The sequence below is a fragment of the Macaca nemestrina genome, chromosome 4 (genome assembly GCF_043159975.1).
Source record: "Macaca nemestrina isolate mMacNem1 chromosome 4, mMacNem.hap1, whole genome shotgun sequence".
Lineage (NCBI taxonomy): Eukaryota > Metazoa > Chordata > Mammalia > Primates > Cercopithecidae > Macaca > Macaca nemestrina.
In genome coordinates this window covers 171,018,700-171,042,245 of record NC_092128.1, presented here as the reverse complement: position 1 = coordinate 171,042,245, position 23,546 = coordinate 171,018,700, and the positions used below count along the sequence as shown (strand labels likewise).

Here is a 23,546-nt window from a genome sequence, read left to right as displayed (position 1 = left end):
ACCCAAACTGTTCCTTGAAATTTTAAACAAAAACAAAATTTACAGAGTTAGAATATCAGTATTTGGAAGAAAAATTCTTAAGACTGATTATGAATTTCTGGCCAGATATAAGCAAATAATGTTATTGTTGTAGGTGTTTATATAAATTTTGTTTGTTCTTTTGTGCAAATCTGGAAATATGCAGTTCTACATTCGTTTATTTTTACTATAAAAAATTTAAATCAAAATACTCTAGCATTATTCTATGCTGTTTATTCTGTTAAATCTCTTCCCTTGACTATCTTTTCTAGTGACAGGAAGGGTCATAGCAGAGGAGGGGGAAACTATTACTTGTCCCCTACATTCTTTATGATTGATCTCTACAATCAGTTGGAGATGACATAGAAACCTCGACCAATACCCACTCCTGAGATTACAATAAATCATTTTATTTTAAAATTCTTACAAGTCAATTCTCCAACATCATAGTTTAAACCATGAAATTATTTTAGTCAAAGCTCATTTATGGAAAACAATGTTGCAGAAAACTAGAGGGGCAGCTAAATAGTCCAATAGAAAAACATGAACATGTGACCAGCCCCGTGCCAACAGCAAATAAGCCAAGATATTTAATGCTGCCCCTTGGAAAATAGTTTCCAATTTCTATATATTAGCCATTCAAAGAAAGGTAGAGCAATAAAAACATGGAAAAGCAATGACAAAAAAGGATGAATTAATGTACTCTTTAATACAATAATTCACGTTCCTGAAACAATTTATTTAAAAAGGACACCTGGTGTAAATTTATTCCCACTGACAATTTTAAGATTCATTTGTCAAAGTTACGTGTGCTTGTTATAAGAATAACTTACATATGGTGTGTATTGATACTTTATTTTTGTAATATTCAGGTAACTTTCTCATCTTTACTTTTGCAGTAACTACCTTGATAATCACTATATATTTTCCTAGAGAAATAAAAGAATGTGGAAATGGCTCTGTACTGTGTACAATTCATGGAATAAAATTGATGGGAATGGTTTATGCCTTGTAAACAGCTGATCTGAAAATTTCTAATTAAAATAACATTGGCTTAAACATGGATGGTTGGAATAATTTATTAAATACCCTGGAATATTTGTGCTCTATATTTTCTATCTTTGCAGTCTTAAGCTATTCTAATGCTATTGGATGTTGCTGATAAATTAACGTGGTTTTATTATGGTAAAACTACAATACAGCACCAAAATAAAACTAATAAAATATTTTGTTTTTAATAGAAATTTATAGTATATGTAGTTTCGTGGCTGTTTCTCACATTTTTCTCTCATTCATACATAACCCTTTGTTTAAAATACTCACAATTTGAAAAAAGATGAGGTTAGATATATAGAATGAAAAAAAAAGAAAAGTGGAGAAAAATGGGAGGAGTATAAATTTTTAAGGTAAGCTTTCACTATGAAATCAATAAAAAATGAAACATATGTAATAAACATAAGTCATACAAATCAGAGCAGTGAATGGTTAAGTAGCACCTTTCTTGCACCCCAGGTTGTTAGTAAAGCATTCACTGGGTAAAACTCACAAGCCACACACTCGTTCCAGTGCTGCAGGAGGTCTGGCAGGGTAAGATGAAAGGCTCTGGGAGAAGAGCGCGGCCCTCAAAGCTATGGAGCTTCTAAGCTTTAAGATTACAGAAGAACCTACCTTTTTCTCTAATAGCCATTTGATATGATAGAAACAAATCTGTCATATCTTGTTACCTTAAAATCCCTTCCACTGGCATGATCAGGATTAGGGTCGAAGCCTTTCAGATGACCAGAATTGGTTGACTTTATTATTATGCTGAAGTTAGTTTATATGGTGTTTATGAGAATGGTAACAACATGTTTTCCGACAGGCCAACAATAAGAGCCCAGGTAGCTTGTTACTTCTGCTTTGGTCACATTGGTGAACAATAGATACTGTATTGTATACTATGTTCAATTTCAGTCGGAAGAAACAACCACTTCTCATTATATCCTGTTTTTGGAGGAATAGTAGGCCAGATCGCAAATCTAGGTTTGATTGGTATAGGCAAGTTTTAGAACTGACAAACATGAAGTTAAACATTTCTAGAAGTGGTAACTTTTTTTAAGTGGGTATTTTAAAGAAGAGCAGATATTTAAATCATGAAGCAGTAGAAAATACTTGAGAAATCAAAAGTGTAGCTTACTGTAAAAAGCTAATTTTAAAATTTCTTAATCACTACTACATATATTAATAAAATGGTAAAACTTTTATTCAGTATTATGATCAGAAAATCATAATTTTTGCTTTTCCTTCTAATACTAACAGGTTTATGACAAAAATTTAATTTGTAGCATGACATTTATGAATACGATCCTTAATGATTCTGTGTAATAGAAATGAGTAAAGTGCATAAGAAGATGATGTACCTGATATTGACTTGTCATTTTTCCACTCATACAAGCCCTTTAAGTCCACATGCTTTAATAATCATCTGTCAAAGCCTTTATTTGGCATGTCAGCTATTATGCTTTGAGTATTTAATAATAAAAGCAGGTTAAAAATAGTGCCTGCCCCCCTTTTTCCTCTTATCAAAAAATTTTTAAAAATTGGTTTAAAGTTGATAGTATTTTTATTTTATAAGGTATAATTAATTCTTAGTCTAATGGATTTCACTGGAAGACGATATTAACACCAAGACTCTCTACTTAGAAATTTAAAATTCAAGGGAAATATCATTACACCAAATACTATTTTTCACAGAATTTTGCCTAACACTGGACTATGCTTCATCAGGTGAAAGTATGGCCAGGGAATAGAAATCAAGAGAGGGAGGGAAACAACTAGGGTAAGAACCATTTTACTTTGAAATAAGCCAAAAAAATACATATAAATAAAGATAATAGAGGTGAGTGATGTCTGTTAAGTCATGGGATCCCACAGAAACAAGAAAATAATTTAAACCTAAGAATCATCCATGACTTAACTCCACATACATCTACTACCAACTTATTGGTGTAAAGCAAAATACACCAATAATATGAATCACAGTTGGTATTAATTTATTCAAAAATTTAACTTTGTGGCTTAAAACAGTCTTTTCTAACCCCAAATTTCTAACCTATATAGGAAAATCTTGGCCCATTAAACACTTGAGTCCATCTCTTTTAAATTATATTGTCAAAATGTTTACTAGGAGAAAGTATAAATTATTTAAAAATCATTTTCATTAAAAGTTACTTTTATATGAAGTGCTCCATAGACCATAAAAACCATCCTAAAACTGAATTCACTGTGGATCAACATTTAGGCTGGACTCTGCTGGGGAAATCTTTTCCTCACATGTGAATGTGTTAACTGGCTGGGGGGATGATCTGCAAATAACTTATGTAGGATGGCTAGGAAAAGGTAGCTCTCTCAGTCCTGTCTCCCTTCTATGCAGAATTACAGCCTAATGAAGTTCTTTTGGTTGAATGCAGAGTCATCAGAATGAGTAAGTGCAGCCAAATAAGAGTACCAAGGCAGAAATATAATGCAAACATCAGCTGACATTACATTGACTATCTTAACATGGGTCAAATGAAGTGGACGAGCACTGCAAAGATGTGGCCCAAAGATCTCGTTCAAACTACAGTCAACAATAATTTGTTGTACATTTAAAAATAACTAACAGAGTATAATGGGATTGTTTGTAACACAAAGAAAGGATAAGTCCTTGAGGTGACAGATATCCCATTTAATTTGATGTGATTATTATGCATTGTATGCCTGTATTAAAATATTGCATGTCTTCCATAAATATATGCACCTACTGTGTACCCACAAAAGATGAAAATTTAAAAAAAGATGTAGCCCAGAGTGCATGCATAAGGGAGGGTCATTAATTGGGGATAAGAGTGCTGCCAATACCATGAACAGCTTGTGAACTTCATATTCTTGCTATTTCCAAATACATCTTTTTTTCCTAAGTCGACAATTGTCTACCTAATGCCCCCCTCTGCTAAAATATGCCTTTAAAATTATTTCTAATCAAGTTCATTGAAGTGTAATTAAAATTAATCCACTCTGAGTGTATGGTTGCATGAATTTTAAAAAATATATGCACTCATGTAACCACTACCTGATCACTTAGAACATTCCCATAATCCCAAAAGTGTCATTCATGACTCTGCAGAAAAGACTAATGCTTTCTGTCAGGCAACCTTAAAATGATTTTACCCTTTTAAATAGCCTTTTAAAAAAAAAAAAACAGTTTTAGTTTCACAATGAAATTGAGCAGTAAGTACAGGGAGTTCTCACATATCCCCTGCCCCCAAATAAGAGTAGCCTCTTCCATTATCAGTATCCCCCACCACTGTGGTACGTTTATTATGATTGATGCACCTAACCTGACACATCATTATCATCCAAATTCAGGGTTTACATAAGGGTTCACTCTTGTATATATATTATATGGCTTTTGACAAATGTATAGTGAGATGTATCTACCATTGAAGTATCATTTAGAGTAGTTTAACTGCCATAAAACTCTGTGTTCTGCTTATTCATCTCTTGTTATTCATTTCTTCCCTTGTTTATTTTTCTGTTCCTCCACTGAAGGAAATCTTGTTTGTCTCCAAGTTTTGACAATTAAAAATAAAACTGTGGCAGGGTGTGGTGACTCAACCTGTAATCCCAGCACTTTGGGAGGCCAAGGTGGGCAGATCACTTGAGCTCAGGAGTTCGAGAGCAGCCTGGCAAAACCCTGTGACTAAAAAAAAATATGAAAATTAGCCGGGCATGGTGGTGGACACCTGTAGTCCTAGCTACTTGGGAGACTGAAGTGGGAGGATCTCTTGAGCTCAGGAGGTCGAGGCTGCAGTGAGCTGAGATTGCACCACCACACTTCAGTCTAGGTGACAGAGTGAGATCCTGTCTCAAAACATAAAATAAAATATAATAAAACTGGTATAAACAGTCATGTGTAGGTTTTTGTATGGATTTGGTATGATTTTTATTGTTAAAGATTAGTTTTTATGTTGTAGAGTTATATATATATATATGAATCATTTAATTTGTGTGCTTATGTGTTTGGCTTCTTTTCCTCAGCATAATATTTTAAGATTCATCTATGCATCAGTTGCATATATCAGGAGGTTTTTTTTCTTACAGTTTAGTAATATTCCATTATGTGAATGTAGTATAATTTCTTTATCTCTTCAGTTGTTAATGAACATTTAGGGTGTTCAGTTTGGGGATATTTGAAATGTTACAAAAATTTGGAACAGATCTTATGATAGATACATTTTTATTTTTGTTATCAGAATGATATTACTGAGTCATGTGATATTTTTATTTTTAACATTATATAAAACTGTTTTAAATAGAACAGTTGTTTTCCAAAGTAGCTGTGCTATTTTTTATACCTTCACTCAAAGTATATAAAAGTTTCCTGTTACTGTACATAATAACAGAAAGGACTTATGGTAAATCTTTAACAAATTTTAGTCACTCTACTCCCTGTTGGTGGTATCTTTTTATGGTGTTTTTGAAAGAAATTGACTTTTATCGAGGTATGATTTACATATAATTAAATGACCATATTAAGAGTACAATTTGATAAGTTTTGCTAACTGTACATATCAATGTTTAACCACCACAATTAAAAATTATATCATTTTTATCTTCTCAAAATGTTCCTTTATACTCTTCTGTAGGCAATCTTCCCCAGTCGTCAACACAGACACCAGTGGATCTGAATTCAGTCATTGTCGACTGGTGTTCTGCCTGTCCTAGATGTCATGTAAGTGGATTCAAATAACTGTGCTCTTGTGTCTGACTCCTTTTGTTCAGCGTGGTGCTTTTGAGATTTATCTATGTCATTTGGGGTATCAGTAATTCATATCTTTTATTTCCAACTAGGGTGGTGTGATTATACCACAATGTCTTTTGCAAATTAGTTGTTTCATTTTATATATTTTATATGTATCAGCAGTTTATAAGTTATAAATAACTTTTCTTTATAAATTACCCAGTTTCAGGTAGTTCTTTGGTGGTGTTTTCCTGTCGCTCTATGTTCTAACACCTGATATTGTTGGTCTTATTTTTAGACATTGTAGTACTAGATGCTCCTCAACTCACGATGGGTTTATGCCCCAATAAGCTGATTGTTAAGTTGAAAATATCACAAGTTGAAAATACATTTTTAATACACCTTAACTATCAAACATCATAGTTTAGCCTAGCCTACCTTAAACAGGCTCACAACACTTACATTATTCTACAATTGAGCAAAATCATCTGGCAACATAGCAAACTGTAGAGTATCTCTTGTTTACCCTGGTGATCTTGTGGCTGACTGGAAGCCTTAGCTCCCTGCCACTGCCCAACACCGCAAGAGGGTATTCTACTGCTTTCTACTGAATGTGTATTGCTTTTGCACCATTTTAAAGTAAAAAAAAAAGTTACATGTCAAGTCATCAAAAGTTGTTTTGATGGGATTTTCTGTTTGCGTAGTAATATTTCACTTTAGTTGTAATTTCTGTATACCTGACAGCTAATTATATTGTGAATGTTTACATTTATTTACTTGATGTTTCATACCTTCTTTTATGAAATTGTTGTTCACATTTTTTGTCCAGTTTCTAAACCACAGTTTACTTTATCATTATTAATATGTTTTTTCTTTTATAAAATTTGAATATATAAGTCCCATATAAGGTCAACTTATTTTTTTTTCTTGCATGGCTAGTGCTATACAAGATGATAAAGATATACGCCTACATTTTCTTTCATTAAGTTTATATTTCAGCTCATATGTTAAATCTATAATCCATTTGAGTTAATTTTGTAGGTGGGGTGAGGTAAGAATAGATACACAACTCTTAGGTTGATAATTCAGTTGTCCTAGCACTAGTTTATTGAAGATAATTCTTTCCCCATTAAACGTCCTTGAACTTTTTCTAAAAAGCAATTGACTATATGTGTTTGCGTGTTGATATGGTTTGAGTCTGTGTCCCCACCCAAAGCATGTCAAATTGAAATCCCCAGTGTTGGAGGTGGGGCCTGGTGGGGAGTGATTGGTTCATGGGGACAAATTTTCCCTTTGGTATTGTTTTTATGACAGTGAGTGAGTTATGAGATCTGGTTGTTTAAAAGTGCGTAATACCTGCCCACTCTCTCTTACTCCTGCTTTGGCTATGTAAGACATGACTGCTTGCCCTTCGCCTTCCATCATGATCGAAAGTTTCCTGAGGTCTCCCCAGTCATGCTTCCCATACAGCTTGTGGAACTGTGAACAAATGAAATTTCCTTTCTTTATAAATTACCCAGTTTCAGGTAGTTCTTTATAGTAGTGAGGGAATGGACTAATACAGTTATATCCTGTTCCATCTTTTTCCTAATGCTTTGCTGCATTATCTTATAACACAGCTTTATAATCTTGAAATCATATCCTGTAAGCCCTCAAAATCTGCTATTGAAGGTCCTTTGTATTTCCATATGAATTTGACAATTATCTGGTTGATTTTCTCAAAAGTTCTTTTGGCTTCCAAAATTTGAAAGCAGCCTAAGTGTTATCAAGAGTTGAATGGATAAATAAAATGCAGTACAAATACACAATGGAGTACTATTCGGCAGTAGAAAGAATGAAATCCTGTCATTTGCAACAACGTGGATGGAACTGGAGGTCATTATGTTAAGTGAAATAAGCCATACACAGAAAGACGAACTTCATATATTCTCACTTATTTGTGAGAGTTAAAAATTAAAACAATTGAACTCATGGAGATGGAGAATAGAATGATGGTTACCAGACGCTTGGAAGGATAGTGGGAGTGAGGAATGTGAATGGTTAATGGGTACAAAAATACCGTTTGATAGGGTTAATACCTGTTGATACAACAACATGGTAACTACAGCCAACAATAATTTATTGTACATTTAAAAATAACCAAAATAGTATAATTGAAATATTTGTAACACAAGGAAAGGATAAGTACCTGAGGTGACAGGTACCCCATTTACCCTGATGTGATATTACACGTTGTATGTCTGTATCAAAATATCTCAGGTACTGATAAATGCATATGCCTACTATGTACCCAAAAAATCAAAAACAACATAAAATTAAACAACATAAAATTTCTGCTGGCTTCTGTTGTTTCCTGGCAATCTTTGTCTTCCTTGGCTTGTCAACTCGTGCCTCCAATCTCATCCTCCTTTCTTCATGCGGTGTTCTTTCCTCTCTGTGCTGGTGTCTCTGCATTCAAATTTGTTTCTTTTTATCAGGTCGAACCCTACTCTAGCATGACCATATTTTAACTTGATTACATCTGCAAAAACCCTATTTCCGAATAAGATCACACTCACAAGTTTCAGGTAGACATGAATTTGGAGGAGAATATTTAACCCAGTACAGTACTATTTTAGCAGATGTGTCTTTATATCTCATTTTGTAATTGTTCATTATCATTATATTGAAATACATAAGACTGTCATATATTTACAACATACCTGTAATCTTATTACATTTACTTATGAGTTGTAAGATATATTTTGCGGATTATTTAAAATTGTGTATACAAATTATTATGCCATTTGCAAACACATATGTATTGTTTGACTTATTTTTTTCTTACCTTCTTCCACTGCCCAAGTCTTTTACTGCAGTGCTGAATAAAAGTGCTAAAAATGGACATTATTGCCTTGTTTCTGATCTTAAGTAGGATGAGTTTTTTCACCATAAAATATGTTAACCATAAGGTTGTTTTTTTTTTGTTTTGTTTTTGTTTTTGTTTTTGTTTTTTTTGCAAATACATTTTATCAGGCTAAGAAAGTAATGCATTCAGCCTCCAATGATGGCTTGTTTCCTTTTTGTTGTTGTTGTTTGTTTGTTTTTCCCCTATTTTAACTTGTTTCTTTATTGCTAAGTCTTCGGTTCTTCTCAATGCACTTCATTTTTTTGCTTGTTTCGCCTGGGATTTCTCATGTAGTTGCATTGAGAAAGTGCCTGGACTGGCTGTCGTTACAAGCTCAACTGGGACATGGAGACAACTGTACCTTTCTCTTTGTTACATGGTGTGATGGTTAATATTGAGTGTCAACTTGATTGGATTGAAGGATGCAAAGTATTGTTCCTGGGTGTGTGTGTAAGGGTGTTGCCAAAGGAGATTAACATTTGAGTCAGTGGACTGGGTAAGACAGACCCACCCTCAATCTGGGTGGACACCATCTAATCAGCTGCCAGTAACGGCCTGAATAAAAGCAGGCAGAAGAATGCGAAAAGACTAGACTGGTTTAGTCTTTTGGCCTACATCTTTATCCTGCACTGGATGCTTCCTGCCCTCGAACATCAGACTGCAAGTTCTTCAGCTTTGGGATTTGGACTGGCTTCTTTGCTCCTCAGCTTCAGCCTATTGCGAGACCTCACCTTGTGATCGTGTGAGTCAATACTCCTTAATCAACTCATATATCTATATGTACATCTATCTTATTAGTTGTGTCCTTCTATAAAACCCTAATACACACGGTCTTAGGGTATCTCACACAGTCTCTCCAGCAGGTGTAACTGGACATCTTTCATGGCTGCTCAATACTCCCAAGATCTCAAAATTAAAAATCAACAGCATTTCTTAAAGTGTAGGTACAGAATTACCTCACCATTCTTTGTGGGCAAAAACTACACAGGATCTGGAAGGCTGGCTCCTTTGGGGCCATCTTTGGAGACAAACTATCAGACTTCTTGCTGGTGTACATTAAGTTGGTAATACTTTATGTGTTTTTGTTAGCTAATTATAGAATATGGATTTCAGATAACACCCTTCAAGTGTGATCTAACAGCTCTAGGTTGTAGATTGCAATTAACTTTTCTACCTATACACATGCCACTGCTTACTTTGAACTATTTTAAAGTAAACTGCGGAAGATGTAACATCATAGATTTATACTTTCATTAATTTTCTTTTATATATTAGCATTAAATAGTAAAATAATAATGCTAAAACACTAAAAGAAAGATTTCTAAAGAATATTAAATTGGTTGCATTTATATAAAAAACTGTGCATTTGAAAGTTATATACCAAGCCCCAAATAAAAAATAGAAGAAAAACTGAAGAATGAATTAAAAATATTAAAGTTAACACTAATAGAAAAAAACATGAATAAGAAAGAAAAATATGACTAATTTAAAAACAATGTTATTTATATAAAAGCAAAACAAACTGACAAAAATACAAGTAAACATTTCTGACTCAAAACTCTGGACCTAGCCTTGAACTACAGAGTGGTTTCTACTGGTGTTTGCCTTTAGAAAATCTGTGCAAAATAGATATAGTGAGTCATCAAAGATTCTTTTCCTGTGGGCATAATTGATTTATGTTGAAATAAGTATAAGAAAAATTGTATAGATAAACAAGATAACATAACTGATGAATTTCACTTGCAGGAGTAAAATACGCTACAATATGTTGTAAAGTCATGTCTATATTATTTAGAGGCAGTTATCCATTTGTGATGAAATCTTCCATAAATATGTCAGTCCATAATCAGCCCTTCCTTCTTCCTGTTATGGTAACTGCTATTTGTGAGCACTCACTTTGGATTATTAGCCATCTTTTAATGCTACTTCTTTATTATTTTTCTATGGAAAATTTTCATGAACATTCTAAATTCCCTTATGACTAGAAACTAAGCCTTCTATCTTTTGCGTCTCCCATATTTCAAACTGTGGAAACATATATTAAGGCTATAAATGTTTGTTAAATTAAGCAGAATTAAATATTTTTGTTACCCTGAATTTGATAGTATATTTTTCATTAGCTTTCAGTTAGAAGTCAGCAATAAAAAAAGATCTGTAAGATAATTTGAACATATAATGTTATGCCATGTTCTTCAGAGTCATCTGATAGTGTATACATACACAAGCACGTATGTGCAGACACACACATACACCCTCCGTATACAGAGCCTTTATATTGAAGAACAATGAAATACTCTATGCATTACTTAACCAAATGACATATTGTGCTCTTTTTAAAATACTCTCTACAAAATGAACTGTGTTTTGGAACTCAATCCCAGCTCCAACAACTGTGTAAATGTAGAGGTTGAGCTGGAGAGAGCACGTAAGTCATCTAGGCATAGTAGTTAGCTTTGGAAGAGCAAAGATGCGTATCTAAGCATCACTGTATCCTTAGCAGTTACCAGGGACATTACTGAAAGAGTCTAGCTGACTAGGAGCTAACCATCAATTGCATTCAAGGGGCTGTTTGGATGTTTGTAAACATTATTAAACTTTTTTATCCACAGTATTCATACAATTTTTGACTATCACTCTAAATTAACAAAGATATTTATTTAGTGGGAAAATCTACCTGGAAAAAAAATTCTTAATTCTTGTGACTTATGTAAAAGTTTTCTATAATAGGACTTCAAATACCTTTTTATCTCCGAATGAAAAAGGAAACAAAAACCCAGACATTCCTATTAATAATAAATCTTTTTTGTAAAAAATTTAAGCATGGGAGGCCAAGAAAGAAGACTCCAAGTGAAGCAAAAAACACTTACAAGGCAAATGTAGAGTAACATTTTAACTTACAATTGTTTTAAACAAGAAGTTACATTTTACGAGGACCAAAGTCAAACCTACACAGTCATTAAAGAAGTGCCATGATAGTTTCATGATTCCAGTAGCAACTGGAGAACTAAGGTCAAAAAGGAAACCTCTTGCAAACAGTGAAGTTTTAAAGTTCAGCATGAAATAGTTGCAATACCTTGCCCTGGGCCACATGAAGAGAAACACCTAGTAAAAGCCAAACTTAGTTCACATGAAGCCAGAACATTAGCATTATTGAATACGGGCTTACTCTTGCTGTAGAAAATTATCATTTGCTGTTGTACTGCTAGCTTCTATAGAGTACCTTCCATTTGCTCTTCACCAATAAATAGCTTGAGCGTAAATTCATTTTTTGTCCTAGAAGCGAAAATCTGCATTGTTTACTAGCAGATCTCTTTGGTTGCTGAGGGCAGTTAAAAGTCCTTGATTGTGTATGTGCATGTGTGTGTGTGTGTGTGTGTGTGTGTGTGTGTGTGTGTACATGTGTGTGTGTGTATTTATGGTTTATGTTTTAACCAGACTGTCAAAATATTGCTGTTGGGGTGAGAATGCAGATTTTGAAGAAATATTATAGTTTTGTATTTATGTTTACTTATGTTTTAGATAAATGTGGAGAGGAAAGAATGGTCAAAATATTGGCCTCTCTGGTACTTTTCCCTCACTGTATTGTTCTGCAACTCTCAGGACATTTTAACCTTTCGATTTGATCTTATTTTGTTTTGAATGGATAGCACGGTACAGGTAAGCCATAAATTGCATTATTGCACACTAAATAATTTTTAAAAGCATGGTGGAAACTAACAATTGCAAGAACTATTATTTATCCTAATTGATCCCAGCTGAGCTTGGAAGGGAGTCTGGCCTGAGAACCTTCAAAGGCTTGCCAAAAGGCTGTCAGGTTTGATAACTCACACCACGCTGAACTTGGCTCAGTGAGGTCAGTTACAGAGTGAACACTAAGCTGCCCCCGATATCCAAGCCTGCTTAAAAATGCAGAAACACTGCCAGCTGACTCGAAAGCCACTAGATTTTCAACTTTGTTTTAAGAAGCTCATGTTTTCTTGGAACTGGGGATGGGCCCGTAAGCAAAGAGAAGACGGTCCCATGTGGAGCTACAGAGCAGCTGTAGTTGTCCTGTGTGCTGGGAGGCATCTGTTTTTGTTAAAACATGGTTTACGCATTGGCCTAAAGTTTTAGGATGGACTAGAGATATTAAAAAAAAAAAAAACACTTTAAATTATGCTTATTTGATTGAATAACTAAATGCATCCAGGAATTTGTATTTTATTGTTTTATATAATGATTTTCACATACAATTCATTTATAGATTATACAAAGAATTTTGTTGTTTTACATTATCAAAACTTCAGCTGAATAATCTTAAGCACTAGAGTAATTTGTAACATTAAGTTGTAAGCACAGTGAAGAAAAGAAAACAATATTTTTCTCTTCATTGTTACAGCCTCCTTGCCTAACAAAATCCCTGGGCTCACAATGGGATATCAAGAAATATTTGTTGGTGAATGAATAATGAAAAAATAATCGCATGAATGAAGAAACTGGCCAATCTATTTTAAGGCTGTTCTTTCCTCTTAGTTTAATAAACTTCCTCACTGTTGTCACTTTTTAAGACATTTTGGTAGGAATACACTGTTTAAACCATATACTTACAGCATTCTCTTCAAATTCTAACAGCAGCTTTCTGAAACTTTCATATCATTGATAGACAATATTTTTAAAGGAGCCTAGAAATTGGCAAGAGAATTTTATAATGAAAGGTCTTTTTCCTCTCCATTTTCTAATTTATGAATATATGTAGTAGCTTCTTTATATGTTTAACTTCATATCAGAAACATGGCCTAAACAGCATAATGGATTAAAGATGGCCACAAATTATTTGCCCCTTTTCATTAAAAGAAGGGGTTTCTATTCCCCTTGAATGTGGACAGACCCAAAGACTGACTTTGACCAACATAATGGTCAGAAGTGACGTTGTGTACCTCTCAAGGTTTGGCCTAAAGATGCTTGCAGCTTCTTGTGTCACCTATGTTGTTGGTACGCTCCCTTTTGGAAGCCAGATGTCATGTAAGAAATCCAGGTGGCCACCATTTTGTGAGGACGCCCAATTTTCCCAGATGGCGAGGAAGAGAACACCTGAAGGAGTACATGGGCTCCAGACATGTGAGTGAACTTTTTGTACCTTCCAGTGCAGCAAAGAGAGAGAGTGAATGGTGCTAACACTACAGGGCGCAGCTGTCCAGCTGATTCCTTCTTATGTTCCTGACACATTGGAACATTAGGAAATAGAGATGTTGTCTTAAGCCAGTAAGTTTTGAGGCACTTTGTATTCACAGCAGCATATATAGAAACATGCATTTTCTTTATTAAACATAACTTTGAAACATGCCAAATATGCTTATAACATATTTGGAAGAAAATAGTAAGTAATTCCATGTTACAGTAAAACTTCTTTTTTCAGTGTGAGTGTGATCCCCTGGGGATAAATAATTCATTCCAATATGAATTTATAATATTAAATTTTCATACCTACTTAAAAATCAAACTGATTGAAGCTTTATTATATCATGACAACACTTAATACTAAAAAATCTGGCTTTAGAAATATGGTTTTTAAATTTAGTTTTTTACTATAGTTTATTTCATAATGTATAAAAAACATGAATATAGTCACATCAGATTTTAATTTATTACATTCTCTTTACCATAAACAGATAGCATATGTCAAGGTCACATGTAGCTTTCTTTGGGATTTTACTTAGTAGACCCATTAAGCAAAATGCTTTCCTTTATTTGTTATAAAATTCATTAAGTGATGAATTTCTTCATTTATTATTTCAATAATACTTAACAGTTCAAGCTGGGTTTAGGTCTGAACTTTTTATCAATATAAACAATTTGCTTGAAAGAGCCGTGCTGACATACATTGATCATCTTAGGATCATCGCTTATCTAGTTTAAGAAAAGATAATCCTTTGATCAGTTCACTCACATTTAGCCATTTTGCAAACATTAGAGTTATGTAAGATGCTCAAGAAGATATGATGAATTTCACATATTGATGATTTAACTCTCCTTCAAATACACTATTGGATCAAACATGTGGACACATTTTTTAAGTACTAGTAAAACAAGTGAAGTGTTAGTAAGTGACATGCACCCCTGTCCACCTCTCCCCGCTGCCACACAACAATTGAAAACCGCTTTTTTTCTGTGACTTGGTGTGAAATATTTCAATAGACTTAGCAGCTGTTCATGTGGATAGACTGGGCTGAAGCTATAAGAAATGTTATACTTCACCATGCTCTCTTCCTTTCTGTATTAGTTAGGCTAAGAGTTTAAGCATGAGATGATCCCAAATATGAGTAGAATTAACATGATAGAAGTTCATTTTTTCTCTCTTTTTAAAATGTCAAGCAGTCAATACAGCCCCACTCTGCAAAGTCAAAAGTTTTCTCTACTTGTCTATATGGTAACTCTGCTACTTCCCGAGATGCTGTACTGGCCCTTCAGGGTTCAATATGAACAAGTGAGAAGAGGAAGAGGAAAAAAAGATGGCACACCTTATCAAAGGGCATCTCCTGGAATGCATTTCCATACCCATTACCCACTTCCTAGTGCAAGTGGGAGTCACTTGGCCATGCCCAAGTGCAAAGAGGGTTTGGAAAGTATTTTTTATTTCCCTGTATCTGTGTGTAGAGCTAAAAATTTTTATTACTATGGAGGAAGGGGGTATGGAAATTTACAGACAGCTCACTGTCTCTCACTTCTTTTTTTTTTTTTAAATCACTTATTCAATTCTTTATGATCATTTAGTAGAAAACTAGCATTTCCTGCCTTCGTGGTTGTTTTAGTCAGTTTGGACTGCTATGACAAAATGCCATAGACTGGGTGACCTATAAATACTAGGAATTTATTTGTCACAGTTCTGGAGGATGGAAGTTCAAGATTAGAATGCCAGCATGGTTGGGTTTTGGTGAAGGCCTTCTTCTGGGTTGCAGACAGCCAGCTTGTTGCTATCTCCTGACAGAGTAGAAGGGAAGAACTCTGGTATCTTCAGCCCCATACAAAGGCACTCATTCCTTTCATGACAGTTGCTACCTTTATAACCCAGTCACCTCCCTAAATCCCATCACATTTAGGAATTAAGTTTCAACATATACCTTTGGGGGAGGACATAAACATTCTGACCATGATAATATAGGACACTAATAGTTTGTAGATAATGTTCCAAGCTCTGTCTTCCTGCCTTCATTCTCATATAAATTGATATAAATAGATTTTTAAAATGCTTAACTTATCCTTAAACCAGCAAAGGATGCTGTAGTCTGTGAGATGATATTACAGAGAAACAGGTTAGTATGTGTTTTGAAAGATTATTTAGAACTACATAATGTTAAATAGAGAAGCCAATGGTGAAAGTACAGACACTGTATTATACAAGCAGTAGGTAGTTTCTCATTACAAACGATCTTTACCTTTTGTCAATTATACCTTGTAGTAAATATGTAAAGAAGATCCTAATAAATAACCTCATCTAATATTATCAGGAATTAGTCACCTTTCTATTTTTCTTTGTGGTCTATATCGTTCCCCCCCTCCCACCCTTTCTCTTCTGTATCATCTGTCTCTAGTGAAAGTACCAGGAAAAAGGGTAACCCAGCATAGCAGAAATCTTTTAACCATACTTATCTTTCTTCAAGAGGAATACTATGAAAAAAAAATGTGTTCTATCTCCACCTCAATGAGTGCTATAACTGTGGGAGTAGGGGTAGAACCCTGTCTTCCACCCTCTTCCTGGAGTAAGGAGGTAGCACCCCCCACCATGGAGGTCTTGGGTGGAACTCACATCCACCCACCTTCTGCAGGAATGAGATGACCTTCCTTCCCCATAGAGACTATGACCCCTCTGACTTTCTCCCTTCTTCTGCAGTAACTGGGATGTACCTCTCCCCAGTGGAGCTTATGTGCACAACTCAGACTTCCATCTCCCTCTTCCATGGTATTGAGGCAGTCTCACCACCTTTGCAGAGATATGGGCAGAAGCCCGTTATCCACCCCATCCCAGTATCAGGAGGCACCGCTACCTACTGAAGCCTGTGGGTGCTACTCTGCCATTCATTTCTGACCAGCATTAATGTGTAAGTGCCATTTCCCTATGGACATGTGCCTAGAACTCTGAATTCCACCATCCTCTGTGGCACTGAAGTAATTTTCCTTTCTCTCCCCAGTCCATGATGAGAAGACTGCAGGGCAGAGTCCTGTCACCTGAGTCACATACAGCTGTGACTGGGGGATCTCGGACTCCAATGCAGGGGATTTAGAAACCAAATTGAAATTTGAACAATAGCTCACAAAAGTGAACTAGAAGATGTATTTTGAAACTAAACACGTTGAATACCCACTTAAATAAAAGATCAAAGTAATAACTTTAGTCTTATGATACATAATTGTATTTTTTCTTATTTTCTAATAAGGAATACTACCTTTATTTTTAATATTTTGGTTTCACTTTTTCTTGTTAATTTTGTTTCTTCAAATGTTATAAATACTTCTTTAATGTTTAAACCTCATGCAACACTCTGAATCCAATTGATGCACATATTTTAATGTTAGAGCTGTTTTCCTATATTTACACAAATAGGTAATTTTCTATAAAGTATAGATCACTTCTAAGGAATATGTTTTCCTTTTTCAAAAATACTTTAAATCACTGACAACAAAGATCTACAGACACTAAAAGTAATCATGCTTTCTGAAATAATTTTAAATCCTGGTATCAGAGAAACAAAAACCTTGAGATGTAATCAGTACTAATTTAGAAGTAAAAATAATTTATTTTGATAATAATTGTTATCAAAAATAACCACACTCTTTACAAAAGGATTAGATTTCTTATGCTCTATTTAAGGACTCTTTTTAATAGAATGTTTGTCTCCAGCTTAAGGAATCTCAGAGGTAACTTGAAACAAATAATGAACTTCATATTATCTGTTCTTTTTTATAGACATCTGGAATGAAAATTTCAACATATGCTTGCATGTTTGTGTGTATGAATGTCAGTATCCTGTTTTCATTTGGTAAATGTAGCAGCCCAAAATACACCTGTGATTTTGATAAGTGTTTTAGCAGAAGCATTTCTAGTTGTAAAACCTAGACAATTTTCACCTAGCCAGTATTGGTTCATTACCTATAATCTGATTTTTTTTAGAAAAATATATTAATTTCAATTCAGTTATCAATATTATATATTTTGATTACACCTCCCAGGATCAATATGAATATTTACAGAGAATGTATATTAATATTATGTAATCAAATAGAAAAAATAAGTACTATTACTCCTTTTCTTGACCACATTTTGTGTGGAATATTTTCCATGTCTCATCCGCAACTGAAAGTGCATTGTCTCTGATAGATAAAATTCTCACTGCCATTTTGGTGGAGGCCCTTTTTCTACTTAAGTAAGGAAGAGGTGTTAAAGATTAATTACTCACAGCTGCCAATTTCAGGCAACTTGTCTTCCACCACCCACTTTTTAAATAATGTTTATCATAACGTGTATTCTCTCCATCCGTAAAGCCATCAACCTGTAACCTCCTAACATTCTCATTTTCTAAGTACTTGCTTTGTAATTTTTCTCCACTCCAATCTTACTATGAACTCCATCATTTAAGTAGATGGTCCTCTTAGCACTCTGGCTCAGAGTCCCTGAACTCCTGTGATGCCAAGGACTCTCCATTTCATCTGTCACTCACTAGCATAAATATAACCCTGATCAAAATCATCACATTTGTTTTCTCATTCTCTGCAATTTGAATGCTGACATTTCCTCTCCTTGAAAATGAGGAATTACAAGAAGAGCAGTTCTTTTTAACTTGCATCGTCTCTCCCACTTCCATAACTCCAGCAAGCCTGTTTTTTTCTGTCTAAATCCTAACATCTATTATTCTGTTATTCTCTAACTCGAAGCCTAATTCTGCTTTCATTTTTCTTCATTGCCAGCTAGGATGCCAGAGGCATCTATGTCTTCTGCTGCCCATAGCAACCGAGACACTGATACTCTGGCCACACCACTGTGACTGCATTGACATTTATTTATTACCTCTGCTGTCTGGTGTAATTACATCTGCTCTCCAAATAGAAGTTGTTGATTTAAAACATTTTCAAAAATACCCTGACTGCATCCACTTCAGGTTAATGTTATTCTGGTCATTCCTCACTTGTGTGTTTCTTTTTTTTTCCCCCCTGATAATGATTCAAATGTTTGAATCATTATCACATTTCTTTCAGCAGGTGTTCCAAAGGTATCTCAACTAACTGTCAATTTCCCTATTCCAAGATGAGCCAATATACTCCAACTTCAGGAATCGTGATTCATATTACAAGAAGTATTGTACCTCCATAGATCCATATCATAATTAAGTATTGAGAGACTTGCCATAAGCCAGGTGCTGGAGATAGAAGGATATTAAGTCAAAGATGGTTTGTTACAAATTTCATTTCTGGAAGGAGGAACATATAAAACAATAATTTTGATTTAGGATGTTAAGGATTACACCTGTGATTCTTCTTTATCTCCCAATATTTTTTTCTTTACAAATTTCTACTTTTTGCTTCCTACCTAGGAGGAACAAATGTCTCTCTTCTTTCCAGTGCTGTCTCCTTATTGCATGTCATTGCCACAAAAATGCTCCACTATTTTAATCCCCTGCTAAGGTCTCTCATCCTCCACTGAATCTTTTCCTTCAGTCTGCAAACATTATTAAGCCTTAAAATGAAAATTGTCTTCCCTGGGTCTAGTTATTTCTTGACAAATTTTAAATAATTTTCTTTATTCAGCATAATTTGCTCATTTTATACTTAAAAATCAGCTTCTATCCTACCACTTACTGAAGCTTGGCTTATGAATTACCAATTCAATTGTCTTTATTCATTCTTCATCTTCTTTGAATATTTTGCTTCATGAAATTATTTTTAGCTCTCATTTTTATTGCTCCTGGCAGGAAAAATCTACTCGTGTTTCACATACGAGATTTAGTGCTTTGCTTTTTTTTTTTTTTTTTTTTTGATGGAATCTTGCTCTGTCACCCAAGCTAGGTGCAGTGGCACAATCTCGGCTCACTACAACCTCCACCTCCTGGGTTTAAGTGATTCTCCTGCCAAAGCTTCCTGAGTAGCTGGGATTACAGGTGTGTAATTTTTGTTTGTTTGTTTGTTTGTTTGTTTTGGTAGAGACAGGGTTTCACCATGTTGGTCTGGCTGATCTTGAACTCCTGACCTCATGATCCTCCTGCCTCGGCCTCCCAAAGTTCTGGGATTACAGATGTGAACCACCGTGCCCGGCCTTAGTGCTTTTCTTCTGTGAAAATCCTGGCACCTCCTTCCTCTCAGAATTAATAGGTCTGATTTCACTTACTGTTTGTGCATACTGCTATCATAGTTAATTCACAATTATTTAGATTCCAGAAAAAAAATCAATAGTATAAGCAAACAAGTTGAGAAATAATTTTTTGAGTACAATACATTGTTGGAATTTATATTTAAGTTATAAGGTATAGCAAGGTGAATCTGGGAAACAGAGATGCATGATAGGTTACTGCCTAATAGTAAGAGTCCTAGAAAGCCACACTAAGCCTTCTGGGGTCTAATCTTATTTGGAATTCTCTATATTGAAGGTACCAGCGCCATTTGTCCTTTGGCTTTTCGGCAGAGTATTTTTGAAAGAAGCAAAAATTGACTGAACAGAGTTTTTGATCAAATGTTAAAGAAGCAACTTCTGGGATATTTGGCATTTTTAGTAAGTTTACTGTTTATTTCACCAGATTCTGATCAAATTTTCTAGTAACATTGAGCTGGATTGTCGAACATATTTATCTCTACCGTGTGTGTGTGTGTGTGTGTGTGTGTGTGTGTGTGTGTGTGTGTGTGTGTGTGTGGTTGTGCATGTATCTTAGATAGCTGGAACCGATTTTAATAACCTTCTGAACTTTCTACATTTAAAACTTCCGTTAAATGAAACTAACTTGATGAGAAAAGTTTGTTATCAGATTGATAAGGCGTCTTCTGAAGCTTCATCCTTAGGAAATCGGGGCTTCAGAGATTACTTCTCATTGGGCTCCTTCTCCAGGGGTAGATGCCTAAAGAAAGGAAGAAAATTTCTTTTCAGCATCCTTTATTGTAGCACTTTTATAACGCTAACAGCAACACACGTAGAATACGCCTAGTGGAAATTTCAGGTAGATTGCTAATTATACACCAGCTTTATTGAATGAATGATAATCAATTCTTAATTTATTTTACTTTTGCTTAATAGGTTTTAGAGCAGAGTTTCTTCAGACTATATTGAAAGTAATCTTTCCATTCCCTATACCACAAATGTGGTTATTCACCTAACTCGGGAGAGAGATTATAGAATTATAATTTGTTCTCTGACACCAAAGTTACACTGTTTACTAAAATGATCTTTTACGGTCTGGGGGAAGCTTTTATTTAATTTCATACAATCAGATGTTATAAAGATTTAAGTCATCCTTAACTGCAACCTATCTGGGCAACAGTCTATCCTATATTCTGAATTGCTGAAGACTACTGGGAAGCAAAATGAAAGTTTGCTGTGGCCAAATCAGTAAAATAATGCTATGAAATACTTTTAGATTAAGTCAATCTAAAGCTATTAAGTTCAAATCATCCTCATCCTCATCCTCATCATCATCATTATCATTTTAGCAAATATCCTTTGGGAGTGGAAAGTAATGGGGTCATAAAAATTTCTCTTAGGACGCTTTGGGCTGTAGTATGGGAACTTGAAATGAATACAGGTTTGCAACTATTATAAAGGATGCCATAGATTCTACAACACAATACATAGTCACATTTTTTTTTACACTGGTGACTGACAGTTTACTTGAACTTAAGGCTTGATGTGTTCCATCTACAGTTTATATACAAGAATCTAGATTTTATCTCATAAATCAATAAAAACTGAAGCCCTTCTACTACTAGAATTATCATTCTGCCTAATTTTATGAGCCTCAATTATTATTTTAAAATAATATTAAATATGTTGAAATATATTGTTTATCTAAATATATTATTTAAATAATAATATTATTTATTTTATTATTTATGCCCATTTGAATGCCTAAAATTAAAATAACTATCAATCCCAAGTGTTGGCTAGGAAGTGGAGCAACTGGAATGTTCTTACATTGCTTGTGGGAGTATAAAGTGGTACAATTACTTTGAAAGATTAATCCATTTCTTGAAAGGTTAAACATATGCTTGCTCTATAGCCATGTAATTCTACACAAGGACTTGAACAAGACACTGCATAGAAAGCTTTACACAATATAGTCAAAAACAGTAAATAACCCTAATGTTTATCAGCAGGAGAGTTAATAAGCAGATTGTGGAATAACGCTTTTTACTGAAAAAGAATGAACTACCAATGCATGTGACTGCATGGATGAATCTCATCAGCATTATGTGGACAGAGAGAAGACATTCACAAGACAGTACATATAGTGTGATTCCATTCATAGGATATTTAAGAGTAGATCTCTGGTTTGCTGGTGCGGGAATGACAGACTGGGGATTGTATACAAAGGCTTAATGTGTAGTGGATATAAAAATCTATGCATTTGTCATAATGCATCCAACTCTACCCTCACTTTGTTTATTAATTATACCTGAATTTTTGCTTTAAATATTAAAAAATTAATTGCTACTATAACACCAATAATTTCTAAAGGAAAACCTATAAGATAATTTCAATGGATGTTGAAAGTAAAAAAAATACTCATTTCTATTAAAAAGCAAAGCAGAACATAAGAAAAAAATGGTTTAAGTAGGACTAGAAAGTTAGTTTTTGAAATATGGTTAAGAAAAACTATATGAAATCAATAGCTGTTGGTAAATATAATTATGTAATGGTTATAAAATATAACTATTATAGTTAATACTTAATTTTATTAAATATATTAATAATATTAATATTTTACATTATTATGAAATTTAATTATGTTTAAGTATTGGAAACAAATAACTATTTCAGGGCATTTTAATTAATATTAGAGAACTAACGATAGCTAACTAAAAACAAAAAGAATTACCAAAAGGTTTCAGATAGGAGTTAGGAGAGTAAGAAGAAAGAGAAAATGCTGAAGTGTTCTGTATAACTGATGAGTGAGAATAAAATATCTCTACACAAATCAAATGGAAAGTATAAGTAAATCTGTATAGGACACATAAAAGATGTGTAAAAACGTGATTATAAGAATTACGAATATATATATGTACTATATATATAATTTGGAATATATTGAATTTTGCTTAAGCTATTTAATGAAAGTCTAAATATTTTTAAAATGTCCTATTTTCTCCTAGATTAATTTATACCTATGGTAGGCAGCCAGCAAAATAAATAAATAAATAAATAAAATAAGGCAGAGGATTTTAATGTGACAGCTGCAAGGAATTGATTCTGCCAAGAACAGAAATGAACTTGGAAAAGGATCCTCACACCAGATAGGAACACAGCCTGCTGTCACGTTGACTTCAGCCTGAACAGAGAGCCCGACCACACTGTCCTGGACTTAGGACCTATGAGCTGCTAAGGTTGTAGTAATTAATTACATAGCAATAGGAAACTAACATGACGTTTAAATATGATATTAAAGCCATTGTAGTCTCGAGGAGACTTTTAACTTTTAACACAATATGGTTATTCATCTGAAAGAATGATCCTTTTTTATTTTAAAGTTATAAAGTAGATAAAGAAAAGTTGGAATTAAAAAAGTGTACCCCCAGGTATTTTAGACATGATTAAATGTGTTCTGTCATCGCAATGATTTATAGATGTATTGTGAAAGACATTAGAAAGTCCAGAGACAACTTCTGCTTTCCTAAATTTTTAATATATGGTTTAAGAATCATCAAAACTCA

The 23,546-nt window shown here is 34.1% G+C and overlaps 1 protein-coding gene across 18 annotated transcripts in view; it reads left to right on the top strand.

The window, feature by feature from the left end:
• LOC105472791 (uncharacterized) overlaps nucleotides 1-23,546 on the top strand; it is a 611,252-nt gene that overhangs the window by 215,767 nt on the left and 371,939 nt on the right. For 16 of the 18 annotated variants that reach the window (XR_011622749.1, XR_011622747.1, XR_011622745.1 and 13 more), the window contains one exon: nucleotides 5,685-5,770. Coding sequence is in view for 2 of the 18 variants with exons in the window: in XM_071095544.1 (XP_070951645.1) it covers nucleotides 5,685-5,726 (42 nt within the window). In the remaining 16 variants the exon portion in view is untranslated. The other 2 variants (XM_071095544.1, XM_071095543.1) reach the window with 2 other exon arrangements.